Source organism: Perna viridis, chromosome 10, assembly GCF_037379345.1.
Source record: "Perna viridis isolate PV_CMFRI_1.1 ecotype Kerala chromosome 10, ASM3737934v1, whole genome shotgun sequence".
NCBI classification, from domain to species: domain Eukaryota; kingdom Metazoa; phylum Mollusca; class Bivalvia; order Mytilida; family Mytilidae; genus Perna; species Perna viridis.
Genome location: NC_142454.1, coordinates 35899363 through 35915347, shown reverse-complemented (window position 1 = coordinate 35915347; position 15985 = coordinate 35899363). Strand labels below are relative to the sequence as shown.

The window sequence follows — 15985 nt, the reverse complement described above, 5'->3', positions numbered from 1 at the left end:
TCATTGATAATTCCGAACACCGCGCAATATGTAAGAATCGTAGGGTATCTTACTAAAAAGAAGATATTTTTCTATATGTTATATTTATGCCGATGTAACACCAGTCTTTTTGATGTGAGGGAAATCTAGATATGTATAGTAATCATATCATTGATGGTTATATGATGCTTAAAGTATCTACGAGTGTTTGTGTCTGTAGTAGCATATCGTTTACTCATTATACAATTTTCCTGTGATATTGAGTTTCAATCTGAGAATTGAGAATTCATAGGCGCTTATATTGTTTAAAGGAGAAGGGGCGACCAAGGCCCAAATTGGCTTTAATTACAACCGAGAATTAATAATAAAGTGTTGAGAGAATGAATCTTAAATTTGGAGACTAAAATTCTTCACAATAGAGAAAACATAAAAGACTTTGATAATTATAACATTAAAAGAACAAAATGAGTCAACTAAAATTCAGATATTCTGTCAATTTTGTACATTTTGGTAATTTTCTTCCAAGGAAATGGTGTCCACACCTAAGAAACAACTTTATGTTAAGTGAAAACATTCATTATTACATAGTTTCTCGTATGTGAAAATATAAATAGTTTCCTGAATGTAAATACGTCCGAAACAACAACAATATATATCCAATTGTCGGCATTTCTATTGAATGACGTACTATTGAGGCACCATTTTGATGTAATTACAATGAAGAAATACCACAAAACATTTTTTCATATTTATATATTCTACCATGTTACGAACATTTTTTTTGTTATATTACAACACAGTTGATATTTTAAGCCAATAGTCATGACTTAATGCCCGAACACCTTTGTCAATAATTAATGATATGTATACTAATATCAATAATTCATGTCCTAAATTGATTGTTACAATTGTATGAATTGTTATGTTTTCTTTTTTGAAAGGATCAAAAATTGTAATTTTATCAAATAAAACATAACATTATGATTCAAGGTTCGTCCCGTTTATCAATTAAAGCTAAATTTATAGTAGAAATAAGTCAATTTCTATTCTATTGTTTTCACTTTAATATGAATAATTTAGTGTAAAATAAAAGTAGATTAAGATAGATCTTATATAATTTGTTTTGTTACATGTATATTTCGGATGAAAGTTGCGCGTAGTCTTAATGCATACACCGCACGAGGAATCCCCGTGTACATATGCACTAGTCACGTGACTTACATGCATCTACACAGCCATAATCAGGATCTTTGAAAACCCCACCACCATCCCCACTCACTCCTGATATTGTATAAAACATGTACCTATCTATTTTTCTTTTCTTTTCTGCAGTGCTTTTGTTTGTATTTCAGGTCCTGTTGTTATATGACAAAAGAAATTGACGCTGTGCAAGCAATATTTACAGAAGCTGATAAGTATTGATGGCGGAGGCAGTGCATGTTGAAATTTGTTTTCCATTGAGAAGAACTAAGAGGATCAGCTTCTAGTGACGACTTAATAGCATCGGAAAAAAGCACCGTTGAACTGTTACAATTTGTCAGCTTTTTCTAAATTAGATTTAATGTTCACGAGAAATGGTACTATTTAGTGCGATTGAACTTTATATCTCCAACCGTTTTCCATTGTTTGGGTTTTCCCTCATGCTTTTAGTAATAGCGATGAAGAGAACATCATTTTTGTCTTTTGAAGTATTTGTCTTTTGTGCGTTATACGCAATCAAATGTATCCATTGTTACTTTTATTGTCTCACAGTTTAAAAAAAAGGTCACAGCTGATGGATGGATGTGTGATCGGGGGTGTGAAAGATGATCACGGGGCATGTATACCAAAATTGTGCACAGGCTTATATCATGTGATTAAGCTTCTACGATACCACATAGTTTGGTGACGCTCTTCTCTGTAGAAATACCGGTGATTGAATTGATACTAATTCGGATCCTTAGAAATTGAACTTCTTATCGTTTAAAACTATAGAGTTCTGCATTGAATATCTTCGGACGTACCGAAATTGAGATTTACTAATTTAAAACCGGGAGGATATCCGCTTCAGTTACTGTTAAAGTAGAGCACGTACTCGCCATATATAATTTATAGGCGGTTCAATAAATCGTGAGATCCTGTCCACCCAAACATTCATTTTTATTTATAGGCGCTGTGGCCTTTTACGCCATTTTCTTTTTATACCCCTAATTGGGGTAAAACAATTAACTGGGCTAACTAAAACAATATACCAAAAATGCTTTTTTAACTCTAAATAAAAATACATACATTTTTAAACTAAAAATCAAAATATAGATGATTGGTAATGAGACAGTCATCCACCAAGTATCAAGAAGCAAACATTTACACTTCTACAGGTCACCCTACGGTCTCCACTGATGGGCAAAAACCGTAAAGCAAGCTGTAAAAATAAAATAAAAGAAGTGAAACTATTAATAACAGACGGAAATCTGTATAGTTAAAACGCAGAATGAATAACAAAGAATATGAAAAAGGGCAACAATTGGATTACAGATTCCTGGATGGGGACAGGCACATAAAGTATATGGCGGGGTTAAACATGTTTGTGAGCGGTACGCCCCCTAATCTCGGACAATGATTGGAAAGAAAACAATAATAAAACGAAGCATAAAAATCTGTCGAATTTGGATTTAACTATTGAGATCAATACAGAATACAAACATCTTATATGTAACAATTAGGATATAAGACAACAAGTTGTACCAACCTCAAAAGAGTGCTCGCCTTTTCTGTAATTTAAAAATCCAAAAACAACAGATAGGCACACCAAGTTCAATTTTCCATTGTTTTGATATATGCTGAAACATTCAGAAAATAAGAGGCATTTGACAAATTGAAATCACACATTTGTTATTTACATCTGCACATTTCTATATTGCAGAATTCCCACCTCACATCCGGGTCCATGGTATAACACCAAGGACCACCGGAACTACTGTCGGGATTTCGACAGTAGTTTTCATCAGCTCCAAGAAGTTCAATGAAAAATGTACCATGGGGATAGGGAGAATCCCATCTCTTACAGGTCCTTCCAGATACAGTAACATTTATTCTTCCTAAATATTCAATCCCTGCTTGTGTAGTCTTGCATTGCAGCTCTGAAAAAGCGAAAATGTTAATGTAATGTGTAACGACTACAAGGATTTTTATGCCCTGTTCATGAAGAGCGGAGTCTTATGGATAAAAAGTAAGATACATCTGTCTGCTGAATTGCTTTTAAGTTTCTTTTTTCTTTTTTGTTTCTTATATTTTTTATGTAACCTTTTATTCCTTTTTAGCTCACCTGGCCGAAGGCCAAGTGAGCTTATGCCATCACTTGGCGTCCGTCGTCGTCGTTGTCGTGGACAAATTTAAAAATCTTCTCCTCAAAAACTACTAAACTGACAGGTTTTAAACTTGACATGATTGTTTCTTAGGGTATCCCACACAAAATGGCCGTTGGGATTTTTGATCCATGACAAAACATGGCTGATGTTACTAAAAATAGAACATAGGGGTCAGATTGCAGTTTTTTTAAAATAACTCAAAAACCGTTGCCGTTAGCATATTTCTGGCACGAATAATATTGTTCAGCATAATGAGATGGACCTATGCCCAAATTTTCAAAATGATTGGTCAACTGATGTAGGAGTTACGACCCCTGAAACAGTTTATTTTTGCATTTTTCACATGTGCAACTTTGAAAATCTTCTTCTCTAAAACAATTTAAGATCATTGAATGAAAGTAAACATAATAGTTCTTTAGTGTATTGTGCTCAAAATGACTGTTGTGATTTTTTAATCTGTGAATAGATATGGCTGCCTATACTAAAAATGAAACTTAGGGGTCACAAGACAGGTTTTTGAAAAAAATTCAAAAATTGTTGCCTTTAGCAAAATTCTGGTTCAGGTCATGAAAATGCTATGAATAATTTTAGTTGATTTTGACTTAGCTTGCCTCATTCCTAAAGTTTTTCAAATAAGCAAATGGTTAACCAGGTGAGCGATTCAGGCTCTCTTGAGCCCCTAGTTTTAATTGTTAACATTAAAACATATTTTTAAAGCTCCTGTTAATTTATATTTTGTATTTGTTTAAAGTATTCTCACCAAATCGCAACTCGGTGTACTTCCAACCATTATCTGTGAAAGAATCAGCGGTGTTGAATAAGGTTCTATCCAAACCAAAACAGCTTCTGTCATGTATATTATACACTACACTGCGACAGGAACAATATTCTAAACAAGATGCTAGACACAAAATATTGCTTCGACTTTGCGTTGATATGATGATACCCTCACTATTCGGTACAAAAATATTGTCTAACAGGGTGTTCCTTCCTGCAACTGTTGATCGTATCATTGCATTCATTTTTGGAAAAATCGTTGACATAATATATGAACAAAAGAAAAAAGTAGTTAGATTTTTCCAAACGATCATTTTGTATGCTATGATAATCTACTGTCCGTAAATATAAATCTCTATTTTTCTAACTCAACCCTTTAAGCTACCAATTACTTCTATAATGAGCCTAGCCCAATCAATTCCAGTATTTTATGTACCGAGATCGTGACAACATGTGTACTTTTATTTTTAATATAGCAACTACGTTTTTTTCCTATTTGCTCAGTATTTAAAAGTCTTATTTCGCGATACCTTATTGAATTTTCTTCAACTCTTACCAAACAAAGCAAAGCAGAAATACAAATATTCCTTTACTTTCTGTCTAAGTTAGAAATACAATTAATATCTAAAAAACAATTCATAACTATTACAATAATGATTTCATCAAAGTGTTCAAGGCTTTGTTTTACCTCAAAGACTTTCACTACAAGTGTACATGTTTTTTTTTTTAAATCCGGTAATTTTGCATGTACTGTTATCTAATTCCATAAGCTTTTTACTTGACATATACCCTTCAGAACTTGCGCAAAGGGATAATTCCCTACTTGATAATTTAATTTCAGAATTAACACGTTTTCTGATTGGATAAACAATTTTGTCCATCATCTCATGGACCAAATTGTGGAATGCGATTATGACGTCATCAACCTTTTTAATGATTTACTCGTTGTATTTAGTTACTAAAATTAATTTATTATAACGAATGACTGCTATAATTTTTCGATCTATTTGAAATAACCTCAACGCCAGTGGTGCTCACTTTAGTTTTCACCACGTAATTGAGGTTTTTCCATAGACCGGGAAAAAATATAACAGTCATTCTTTAATTAACGTATAAATGCCTCTAACATGTACAAAATTAAAATCAAATCATCAACAAAATAATGGCTTCTCTACCTACATAACACAAACTTACACCTGAAGCACTTAGGCATCTATGGAAGCGGTCGGTTTGGCTAGTTAAAACTTGATTTAATCCACCATTTTACTTAGCCTGAACCGAACATGTTGGCTTATTTTGTTATCCTGTTAATCACTGATTTTGCCAATTTGGACCATTTCATATCTCCCTCCCCGATTCGTGATTATATGTTGAATATGTATCTTATCGTAATAATATGTACCTTGACAGTTTTTCCGTGTCGTAAATCCAGTGTGGTGGATGCGTTTTTCAACATACCGTCGGCATTCCAACGCGAACAAATTGTGTTCCTCTACTTGCTGACCTATTCATTCACTTTCGTGAGGCTAACTTTATGGCTGATCTGATCCAAAAGAAAGAATATCATTTAGTGTGATTCTTTAATCTCAGTTTCCGCTATATAGATGACGTGTTATCTTTCGGGGATTTGATACATCGGATCTACCCAAAAAAAATTGAGATGTAGGATACTACAGACACTGTGAGGTCAGCCTCATGTTTTGACTTACACTTAGAAATCGATGGTAAAGGAAAACTACTGACCAAACTTTACGATAAACGTGATGACTTTTCATTCAGAATTGTCCACTTTCCTTTCATCTGTGGCAACATCCCTTCAGTACCTGCGTATGGAGTTTTCATATCACACGATGGATTTTCATAAAATATGTATTGACAAATTTTTTTCTGCATTTATTGCTTTTATTATTTTCAACCTATCACAATTTCTCAACAAAGTTCAAGAATAGTTTTGAAGTTGATGTTATCGTAGTTTCTATAATCAGGAAAAGAGAACACAAGTTGTCAAAATCTCAGCACATAAATTGGTTTGAATTGATTTCGAATTTAAAACATGTGTAACTTAGATACAATATTAACACAAACAAAAAGCACGGGATTCAGTGTGTTATATATCATCAGCAGCATTAGAACCAAATACTTGTAAGTTCAAGATTAAAATAAAATATGTTTACAAGAAGTACTCAAACTCAATTTTATCGTAATAGGAAGCCAAATCCAGCACCGATAATGATAATTTCTATCCGAGTCTAAGGAGCTACATTATTGAAGCTCAATATTTAATACAAAGAATGAAGACCTTAAACATTATTGTACATGTAGCATACAATGTTTAATTCGTTTACTTCATTTGAAAAAACCGCAATATTTCCTGTGGCGACTGTTCGAAAAAAATATTGTCAACACAAGTACTGCTCCTATAAAGCCGTGTTACCTTAAAGTTAACAAAAAACTGATAACTATGATTATCTTATAAGGTTCTTTTAAGTAATTTTCTCCAAATAATAAAGAAGATTTTTTGCTGAAATTGACAGGTATAATCCGTTTTCTCTCTGGCTAGATCTTTCTATCAACAAATTACATATGTAATCAGCAGTATCGATAGTTCAGGACATTGAGAAACCATCTATTCCTCATTTAGTATAATATTGTACCATTCCTTTTAAGATTTATAGAAGAATAAAGCTATATGATTAAAAACATAAAAGATCAGACGTGTTTTATCATCGATAACCTGCTTTTCAAAACGATTTATCTACTGACCGTAATGAAGAAATAATCAAACGTCCACAGTAAGAGATCATTTAAGCAAAATCGTTGGCATCAGTAAATACACAAAAACGGAAGGAGTGATGAAGGGAACCAAGATTCTAACGGAAATCAAAAGAATGTAATCAAGGGACAAAGATCAGACATGGAATTCAGACAATCACAACAAAGAACATGAAGTAACTAAAATAATACATACAAAATAACAAAAGTAAATGAGCAACTCGGACTCCACTAAAAACTGAAAGCATGGACCAGGTGCACCAGTAGGGTAAGCATCCTCTGCTATTCTGGAAACACCCGCCGAGTTGCTCATATAAAGGTACCAGTATCGTATTGCATATCCCTGAGCGTGTGTACGTCAAAACATGGAAGCTATAAAAATATAGTGCATTTTCTTTTTGCCCCTCTACAAACTAATGTTTTGTCAAAAGATATGAACAATGACTTATGAAATAGAGCAAAGATCACACTGTAAGATGAAGAAGTTTTTAAAAGAAAATCTAACATAATATCATAAAAATGTTCCACTGAAAAGGTTGGTTTGGTGAGTGTAAAACGAAAGTGAAACTAGGGAAAATGGCTATTTATAGTTCAAGACTACTTTTCTGTTCGATCTTCGTGGACTCACCCTATTTTCTTTGCGGGAAATTATTTTATCACATGTTCTTAGAAATGCTACAGAAGTGAAAGTTTTATTGAATCAATTTCCATATTTTTTTTAAAATCCTAAAAATATGCAATTAACTATAGAAGTTTATGGGAAAATTAATACGATACTGAGACCTGAAGTCAAGTCTGGGGTAGACAGAAGAAGAAAGGGAAACTATGACATGTTGAACAAATCAGTTTTCATGGTGCAGATCGATACACCTTAACGATCAAGAACTTTAAACTTTCATCTCGCTCTTTCTATTTGTTTTTTTGTTTGTTTTGTTTTTGTTTGTTTTTGTTTTTTGTTGTTTTTTGTTTTTGTTTTTTTGTTGTTGTTGATTTTCAACTTCAAAAGTAATGTTCAAGAACATACATTCACCTATTACAGCGAACGAGGACGTTCACATTTTCTATAACGTAACATAAAAAGAACTTTGTCTTTGAAGATTTATTCATTTCTATTGTTAGTCGACCTCAATATTCTATTTTTAAGATAAGTGTATTTAATAATTTTAGCAATCATTAAAAGGTTCTTTTTATTCAACGATCGCGGTAAATTTAAGTCAAATATTTTCGATTTTCTATTTGTTTTTTTTTCTATTGTAACGATTGGTGCTCTTTTTAAATGAACACCATATTTACTTCTTTCTAAATAAACAAAACACTATTACGATTGTAGGCCGACAAAAAACATTTCCAACTAAGCTTTTAATTGGACAACAGTCTGTTGGAATATTGTCAAGTTAAACGTCGTGGTGAAAAAATCAAATCACATTCTATTTCAATTAATTATGATAAAAATGAAAATATCTTAGTTTTAGTTCTAGGCATTGGTGTTGTTGCTTTTTATTGCTTTTTAGTGCACACCACGAGCATTAAAGTTATTTCAAATAGACAAAATATAACAACCATTCCTTCAATTTGAGTATCCGAATTTAACGAGTAGACTGTCAAAAAGGTTTATGACGTCATAGTCTCTTTACAAAATGATGGTGACCGACCATTTTTTATATAACTATAATGACTTACTCGAAAATCCGATTTTTTTTGGCGGACTAAAGTTCTGTGTAGAAAGTGGATGATCAATCGCCAGTGGAAAGAGAAATGTGATCAATACGAAAATAACAATGATCAATATAGATATGCCGTCTAATTTTTTGAGAAGGGAGTGTAAAGCCGTAGAATTTTATAATATCATGATTAGGTATTACATATGTACTCTACTAAATATCTTCGTTATTCTGCATCAACAACTTATTAAAAAACTATAAATGTGACATTGCGATTTTGTCGGAATTACAACATAAGGAAACTTGTTCGAGATTCATGGAATCTATACATCCTGCTTACAATGCTAGTGTCAAATACTTAACGCTATGTAGGCAGTGGAACACATGCAATTCTCATAAATCGTTCCTCTTGATTTTAGTACAGAAACCATCGACATTGTTGGCAATAATCGGGTCAGTAGAATAATTTTCACCCAATGACGAACTCTCGATATTTGTGTTTGGACTCTATTCACCACTGGATAACAATATTCAAGAGTGTACGTTAAAATGCCGAGCTATATCACAGCTTTCTGCGAAAAAAACTCTCTCATTCCAGTCAAAGAAAAAATATTAGTACCGGATTTTCACATTTGCCTCACTACAGACAACCATTGACTATATATTAGTACCTGCAACATTTATGGATTGTATTTCATCGGGTAAAGTATTTAGTACTGTGAATACGGAATTAGCATCGGATCATCTACCAGCTGTTAGTTGATAGCGGAATGAGTTCTTTGATAGAAAACCTTGATTGTACCGACCCTGTACTTTCAACTGGACACTTTAATACTGTTATAACGAATATTTTAGTAAGATAATCGCTCGATACTATACCTATTAATCGTTTTGATGCCAAATTAAAACCTTACTGGCTGGACTACTGAAGTTAGACAACCAACAAAACAGTATGCGAAATGCGCAATATTTGGATTACTGACGGAAGACCACGTGGGCCATATTTTGAATCCTATAGTAATTACAAACTAGCTAAACGTATATTTCGAAATAAAATGATGCAAAACAACAGTATCAAAATGACAATTATCATGAGAAAGATGAAGCCGCAGAGTGCGATTTACGTTCCTTTTGGACCCTATAGAATGGATACAAAAAGAAGAAAACTGGATGGAAAGAAATACGGACTGACATTCTAACATTCAGAAACCAAATAGAAATTGCACATAGCTTCTCAGTTCTCATTTCGATGAGGGTCGTTCCTCTGGATCTTTTTGGCAAAGTAAATGACGATGTAGGAGATCTTATCCTGAACATGCATGCAAGACAATTCTCATTAAACATAACGCATTTATTTAATTGTGAACGATCCGTCGGGCATATTTCACCAGTGTGGAAGAAAGGACAAATAGTACCCGTATTGAAAGAATGGTGATGCCAAGTTATAGATGTGACTCATACAGACCGATAGGTTCTTGTGTTCGTTGTATAAACTTTTCGAAAAGTTTATTTCTTCTAGAATCGAGAAATGGATTAATAATTTAGTCATGTTTCCGAATAATTAACAACAAGGGTTCACAAAATCATTAAATTGTCAATCTATGTCATATTTCACCATGTTAGAATCCGCTATGAGTGCCATTAAATTCAACAGTGTGTTATTTGTGCAGTCCTTGCTTTTGAAACTGTATGGCACGATGGACTGATAAGGGAACGTATATTTCTTGGAATCACAGGACCACAGATAATCAATCAATATTATACTAATATGCAGAGTGTCTTTTTACTGGATGGAATCACATCATTATGGTGTACGACAAGGTGGTGTGTTATCTACCTTTTTATATAAACTATATTTTGACGAACTATAGAATCGGCTTAAAGCGTCTAGCCACGGTCTAAAGATCAAAGCCATTAATTGTGGCAATCGGGTGTTTGCAGATGACATTGCATTATAGACTCTTAGTCATATGGCTATACAGAATCTGGTTAACATTTACTGTAACAATTTCAACGAATGGCTATTTTAATTCAGCAGTGCTAAGACTAACATTCTAATACGTAGACCTGTGATCACCGATTATTCTTTCGTGTGGAAATCAGGATCAGAGGAAATCAAAGTTACAAACTGGAAAACTTACCTTGGAATAGATATATCATCAAACATGAAATGCGCTAGAGCAGTAGAAAAGGCTTGTGATACTTTTTGGTATGAGTAACTTTAGGTTGTGTTACCCCTTAGCATTGCACGGTTGCAAGCTATGGAATAATTTGACTGTAAGCGGCATGTCTTCACTTTGGAAAATGCAACACTATTTATTAAAGGAAATACAGAATTTAAGAACACTCACCAGGTCAGATATGGTAGAAATGTTGGTTGGACCAGATGAATTATTTTTGAAAGCGATAAAAAGAAATTGATCTTCTTAACATTAAGCGATGCAACAGCGAAACTTTTATTTTTAACGGCATTTATACGTTTAGGTTTGACAAAAAAGACACTCAACATTTCGTCCCGGATCTATATAGACGGTTAAATACAACTTAGGCCAGTATTTTACCGCATATATCACTACAAAAGTCTATCCCAGTTGACTTGGAAAAGTATAGTTTCTTCATCTATTTCAACAATGGCAATAAGTTAACGCAATGCCCGAACGAACTCTGACAATGACTTCAGTCGCTTTATACAAGTGCACGCTGTTGGTACTTTCTCAGGTTGGAGCAACTTGATGTCTACAGCTTAACTTTCAAATATATTTTTTCCTGTCTAAACTACTAAGATGTGTTCCCCAAACCGAACCGACAATTTGTACAAGGTGTAACGTACCCTAGGTTGGGACTATTAGACCTGGCATTGGAATGCTTTCTTGCTGCTGATATTCAGGACAAATTTTGGACCTTTGTTTTGCACATTTCTGGTCTTCATACTTACCTGATGTATACCTACATGTTTGTGGACAGTATAAACTCAAACGAAAGACTATTAAAAATACTGTTAGAAAACACAAGTGACCTTAAGGAACGTTATAAACTGCCTAACTCTTGCGAGACACTGCTAAAATAAACATTCGGATAATTAAAAGATCAATTACTTTTCCCAATTTCTTATGTGAACTTTAAGTTTAATGTTTAATATTTTCTCTCAGGTTTTTAATTAAGATATTCACTTGATGATGCAGTGAGTTGTGTTCACGTTATTTACACTCAGTTTATGCCTAGTGCTGAAGAAGGTAATAATTTGACTGAAACTTTGCAGGTTCATATTCTCTTATAACATCTTTATGGCCATCGTTGTACAAACCTTTAAACCTATATAATGTTTTTATACTTGTGCTGTATCGTCATGACTCGACTATCCTATACTTATTAAGTTTACTGGTAGTTAGCTACGTTTAGACTATATAATCATTACCTGTACCGTATCAATATCATATGATTACTTGGACTGGATTAGAACGTATCAAAACAGTAATTTAAACATATATTGGTAACTTTTTGATTACATCCGAACTTGCCTAAGGAACGGAATAACCTTAAGACATATATTGATGCATGGGATAATATAATATCGCCCAGTCAACATTATTGTTTATTGGGGAAATTTGTCTGTATGTATTACTATTATTGTATGGTTGTGAACTAAAAAATTTATTAATGTAAAACCAAGTAAACTAGGAATCAAGCTTTAATGTTACTGTTTTCTAAAGTATAAAAATTCCAAACGATTTTCTCTTTTGCCTTTAAAACTTAATTATCATAATATCAATAACGGATACACAGGTAAGCACGTGTCTTGTTTTCATTTCATTTCATCTTTTTCTTGGTTAGTTTTCAAATAAATACTGACCATATTTGAGCCGCATCATATCACAATACGTAAATTTCAAAAGGATCCTTGCGTCATATCCGAACTTCTTTTCTTTTACGGCTTAAGCCCGTCGGTCTTCCTTGCCGTTGAATGACCACTTTCACTTTGCAATAAGATTTGTTATCAAAGAAGCGACCCTTACAGCACATGCGCGAATTAAGGTCACCAGAAGTCACGTGCATACGAACTTATCTAGGTCGATTTTTTTGTCTTGCAAGACAATAAATATATAGCCACCTATTTCATGTATTTAATGCATTTTATTTGTGGGTATCAAATGAAATTGTACAAGAAAAATACAATTTAGTAGAAATAATTCAAAGTTAAGGTAAATTTAAAAGAAACGAAAATTTACAAAATTGACAGCTAATGCAGCTTTAAAGTTCTTTGTATATAATCAACTGAAAAATTAAGACGCAATACGGTACGAAAGAAGGTAAATCCGTTCACAAAACAATGCCGGGTGCTCCAAAAATGAAGAAAAAAACAATAGACGAAGAGCAAATCTTTAAACACAAAAGAACAAACAGTACGTACTCCAAAAATACAGGGTTGAACTCAGGTGCTCCGAAAGGGTGATCAGTTTATGCTTTTTGCAACACTTAAACCACGTACAATATAATGATTGATTGACTGATTGTTGGGGTTTAACGCCCGAGCAGCAATATTTCAGCTATATTCAGACGATGAACATGAAATGGACGATAAAATGAACATGAAATGATGATGAAATGAAAAATGAGATGGGACACAAGGATAATAGGGTCGACAAATTTTGATTGCCACTAGAAAAAGGGGAGGGATGGGTAAGGTCGGGCAATTTAGCCTCCTGTGGCGGAGCGGAAAGGTTCCTACTCCTATCGAATACCACAGCAGGGTTCTTTAACGTGCGAGGAACGTGGCATCTTTCCCAACACGGTGCACCACTATGGTTTGCGGTCAGGTTTTCCGTATTATAGCCTGACAACACCATCATGTACAATATAAAAGCCGCCTTCATTTCTTTTTCTAATAAATAAAATGGGTCTAGTAAATTAAATCTTTCATATATAAAATCTCCTTCAATTTGAATTTGAAATCTGCCTCACTATGTATGTAAATTTATTATGTCTTACAGAACCTGCAGATGAAAAATCGACATTTTAAGGCCATAGAAGATTATTTTACACTTGTTTATGCAGTTTCAGTAAGAACTAGGATTTGTATTCGCAAGACTCCGCTGATTTGACCGATGTTTACTAATTTGTGAGATTTACCTAGTATTTGACATACGATTAAAAATTGACCTTATCGCTGCGGTAACAGGCCATTCTGTCATCTTTAGCAAGAATGTAATATAGATATACTAGTTACTTAAAAACACAAACAACATATACATGTAGCATATTCCAGCGTATTTGTGAAAATCATGCAGTAGAGGCTTCTAGGTACATTGAGGTGATCTGGCTTCAAACACTTGTATCCAATAAGAGTTTGTTTAGTAAAAACGATGGCATACTAGTATTTGTATCGAAATCAGCAAATGGAGAATACAGGTTGAAACATTTGTGGGTCTTTGTCTCAACAAACGTTTCTTTTTGTGAAGGCATTAATGTATAATATAACGAATACTTCTAATGATATAAAATTGAATATACACATTATTGGCGTACATTTTGAATGATCATTCACAATAACGTATTAGGTAAGCAGACAATGGTGTGCCCCGAGTCCAGAGATGCGGGTTTATCATGGAAAATGTTTTACTATCGTTATCCACGATAGAAATTGTAAGCAATGGTTATTTTTACTTCGAATGTCATCGTTGATAAAGCCGTGTCATTATCAAACTTTTGTATACATCTATAAAATGTTTCACATCAATGATTCTACATGTAATGTTTAACTGTGTGGCAAATGATTGGTAAGATTTCATTCACATTGTTACATTGCAGGATAATAAAGCAATACAGTATGCATAGTGTTTTCTATACATCTGCATTCCATGCACGTTCTTGATTATATGCATGAATTATAATATTTATTTATTCGAGTGTACACATGTACACATTGCAACATTGCAATATTCCCATCTCATACCCGGATCTGTAGTATGACACCAGGGTCCACCGTTCTCGTTATCAGGATTTCGACAATAGTTTTTGTCATCTTCAGTCATTCTGTTAGCTTCAAAAATGTAGTGGGGCGTATTAGTATTCCATCTCTGACAAGTCCTTCCTGTTATAGTAACATTCAAAGATCCTTTGTATTCAGTACCTGTTGATGTTGTCTTGCATTCCATTTCTGAAATAGATATTGCCATGACAACGTAAGTAGGAAGATCAACTTTAATTGGTTTGTTTATTATAAGAGGACAAAGTTCTGTCATAAGAAACAACACTCTGTTATTCTAATAGCGACAAATAAACAACTGAAACACGAAGAGACGAAAAAAGTTGAACATTGTGGTTACTTTTCAAAACTAAAGCCAAGCAGAATTGCTTATGATTATTTAATTAAAGATAAATGCTCTTTAATTACTGATGATACTATTACAGTATTGGAGTGCATATCTACAGTGACAATGACAATGACTGACTATTTTTGTTCTAAAATGGTGTCTGTTGTTTTTTTCTGTGTTATAATCATGATGTTTGTAATACTTGTAGCCCACTATCGTGTTGATAAGTTTATTGAGTTTTAACCGTGATCTAGAAATATTATTGTTAAATTTTCCGACTTACCAAACAGCAAATCAAAGTACTTCCAATCAGCATCCGTCACATTCTCGGCGGAAGTATTAACTGAGTTTTTATAGTAACCGAAACACCTGCCGTCTTGTTCATTAAATGCAACACTGCCACATGAGCAATACCTTATACAAGATACAATGCACGATATAGCACTTCCACTTTTGACTGACAAGAGAATTATTTCTTCATTTTCTATGTAAATGTTGTTCATATCAGGATTTCGACCAGCCACCGTTGATCGTATTAACTCGTTCGGATTTGAAAAATTCATATGCAAAATAAGCACAAGAGAGAAAATATATTTACGTTTCAAACACTCAACCATTCTGCATTGCAGTGAGAACATTTTCACTTTGATAACACAACTTACGTGATAAAAATTACTTCATCTCTTCCAAACGTTTTCTCGGTGCAACTAATTGAAATCATGCAAAATCAATTTAAAAAAAATATTTATTAACCACGATCTTGAATGCAGGGAATTCAATAATGTTATGACGATGAAATGATTTATTTTTCAGGAAAAAACATTATAAATATCAAATCTACAACACAAAACCATTATAATTATGATTTTATCTAACTGTGCAAGGCTTTGTGCTTCTCAAAAGACATGTTTCAATATATGTGGACCAATTATTCCGGTTATGTTTGCAGATCACACACGATGCGTTTTCATTGACAAAACTTTAAACTTTTTTGCCATTAATGATTATTTTTAGTGGATTCGCTTTGATTACCTGTCAATTTCGCAATTAATTAGACAATATATGGAAAAATCCTGTTTTTAATGACCAAATTTTTCAAAGACTAAAAATAGGGCCTGCGTATCATTTTATGGGGCAT

General features: G+C 33.4%; 1 protein-coding gene and 1 long non-coding RNA gene across 2 annotated transcripts; one reads left to right on the top strand and one right to left on the bottom strand.

The window, feature by feature from the left end:
- Positions 1 to 15867, bottom strand: LOC148605598 (plasminogen-like). The gene is made up of 4 exons (XM_088547602.1): positions 15131 to 15867; positions 14431 to 14690; positions 4087 to 4435; positions 1 to 3098 (listed from the first exon to the last, which is right to left on the bottom strand). Exons 1-4 carry the CDS (start codon positions 15483 to 15485, stop codon positions 2851 to 2853), a joined length of 1212 nt encoding a protein of 403 aa, XP_088403728.1. The 5' UTR covers positions 15486 to 15867; the 3' UTR covers positions 1 to 2850.
- On the top strand, positions 11903 to 14361 carry LOC148605599 (uncharacterized). The gene is made up of 2 exons (XR_015915836.1): positions 11903 to 12147; positions 13525 to 14361. It is a non-coding gene; the product is annotated as an uncharacterized LOC148605599 (long non-coding RNA).
- Positions 15868 to 15985: the final 118 nt, after the last annotated feature.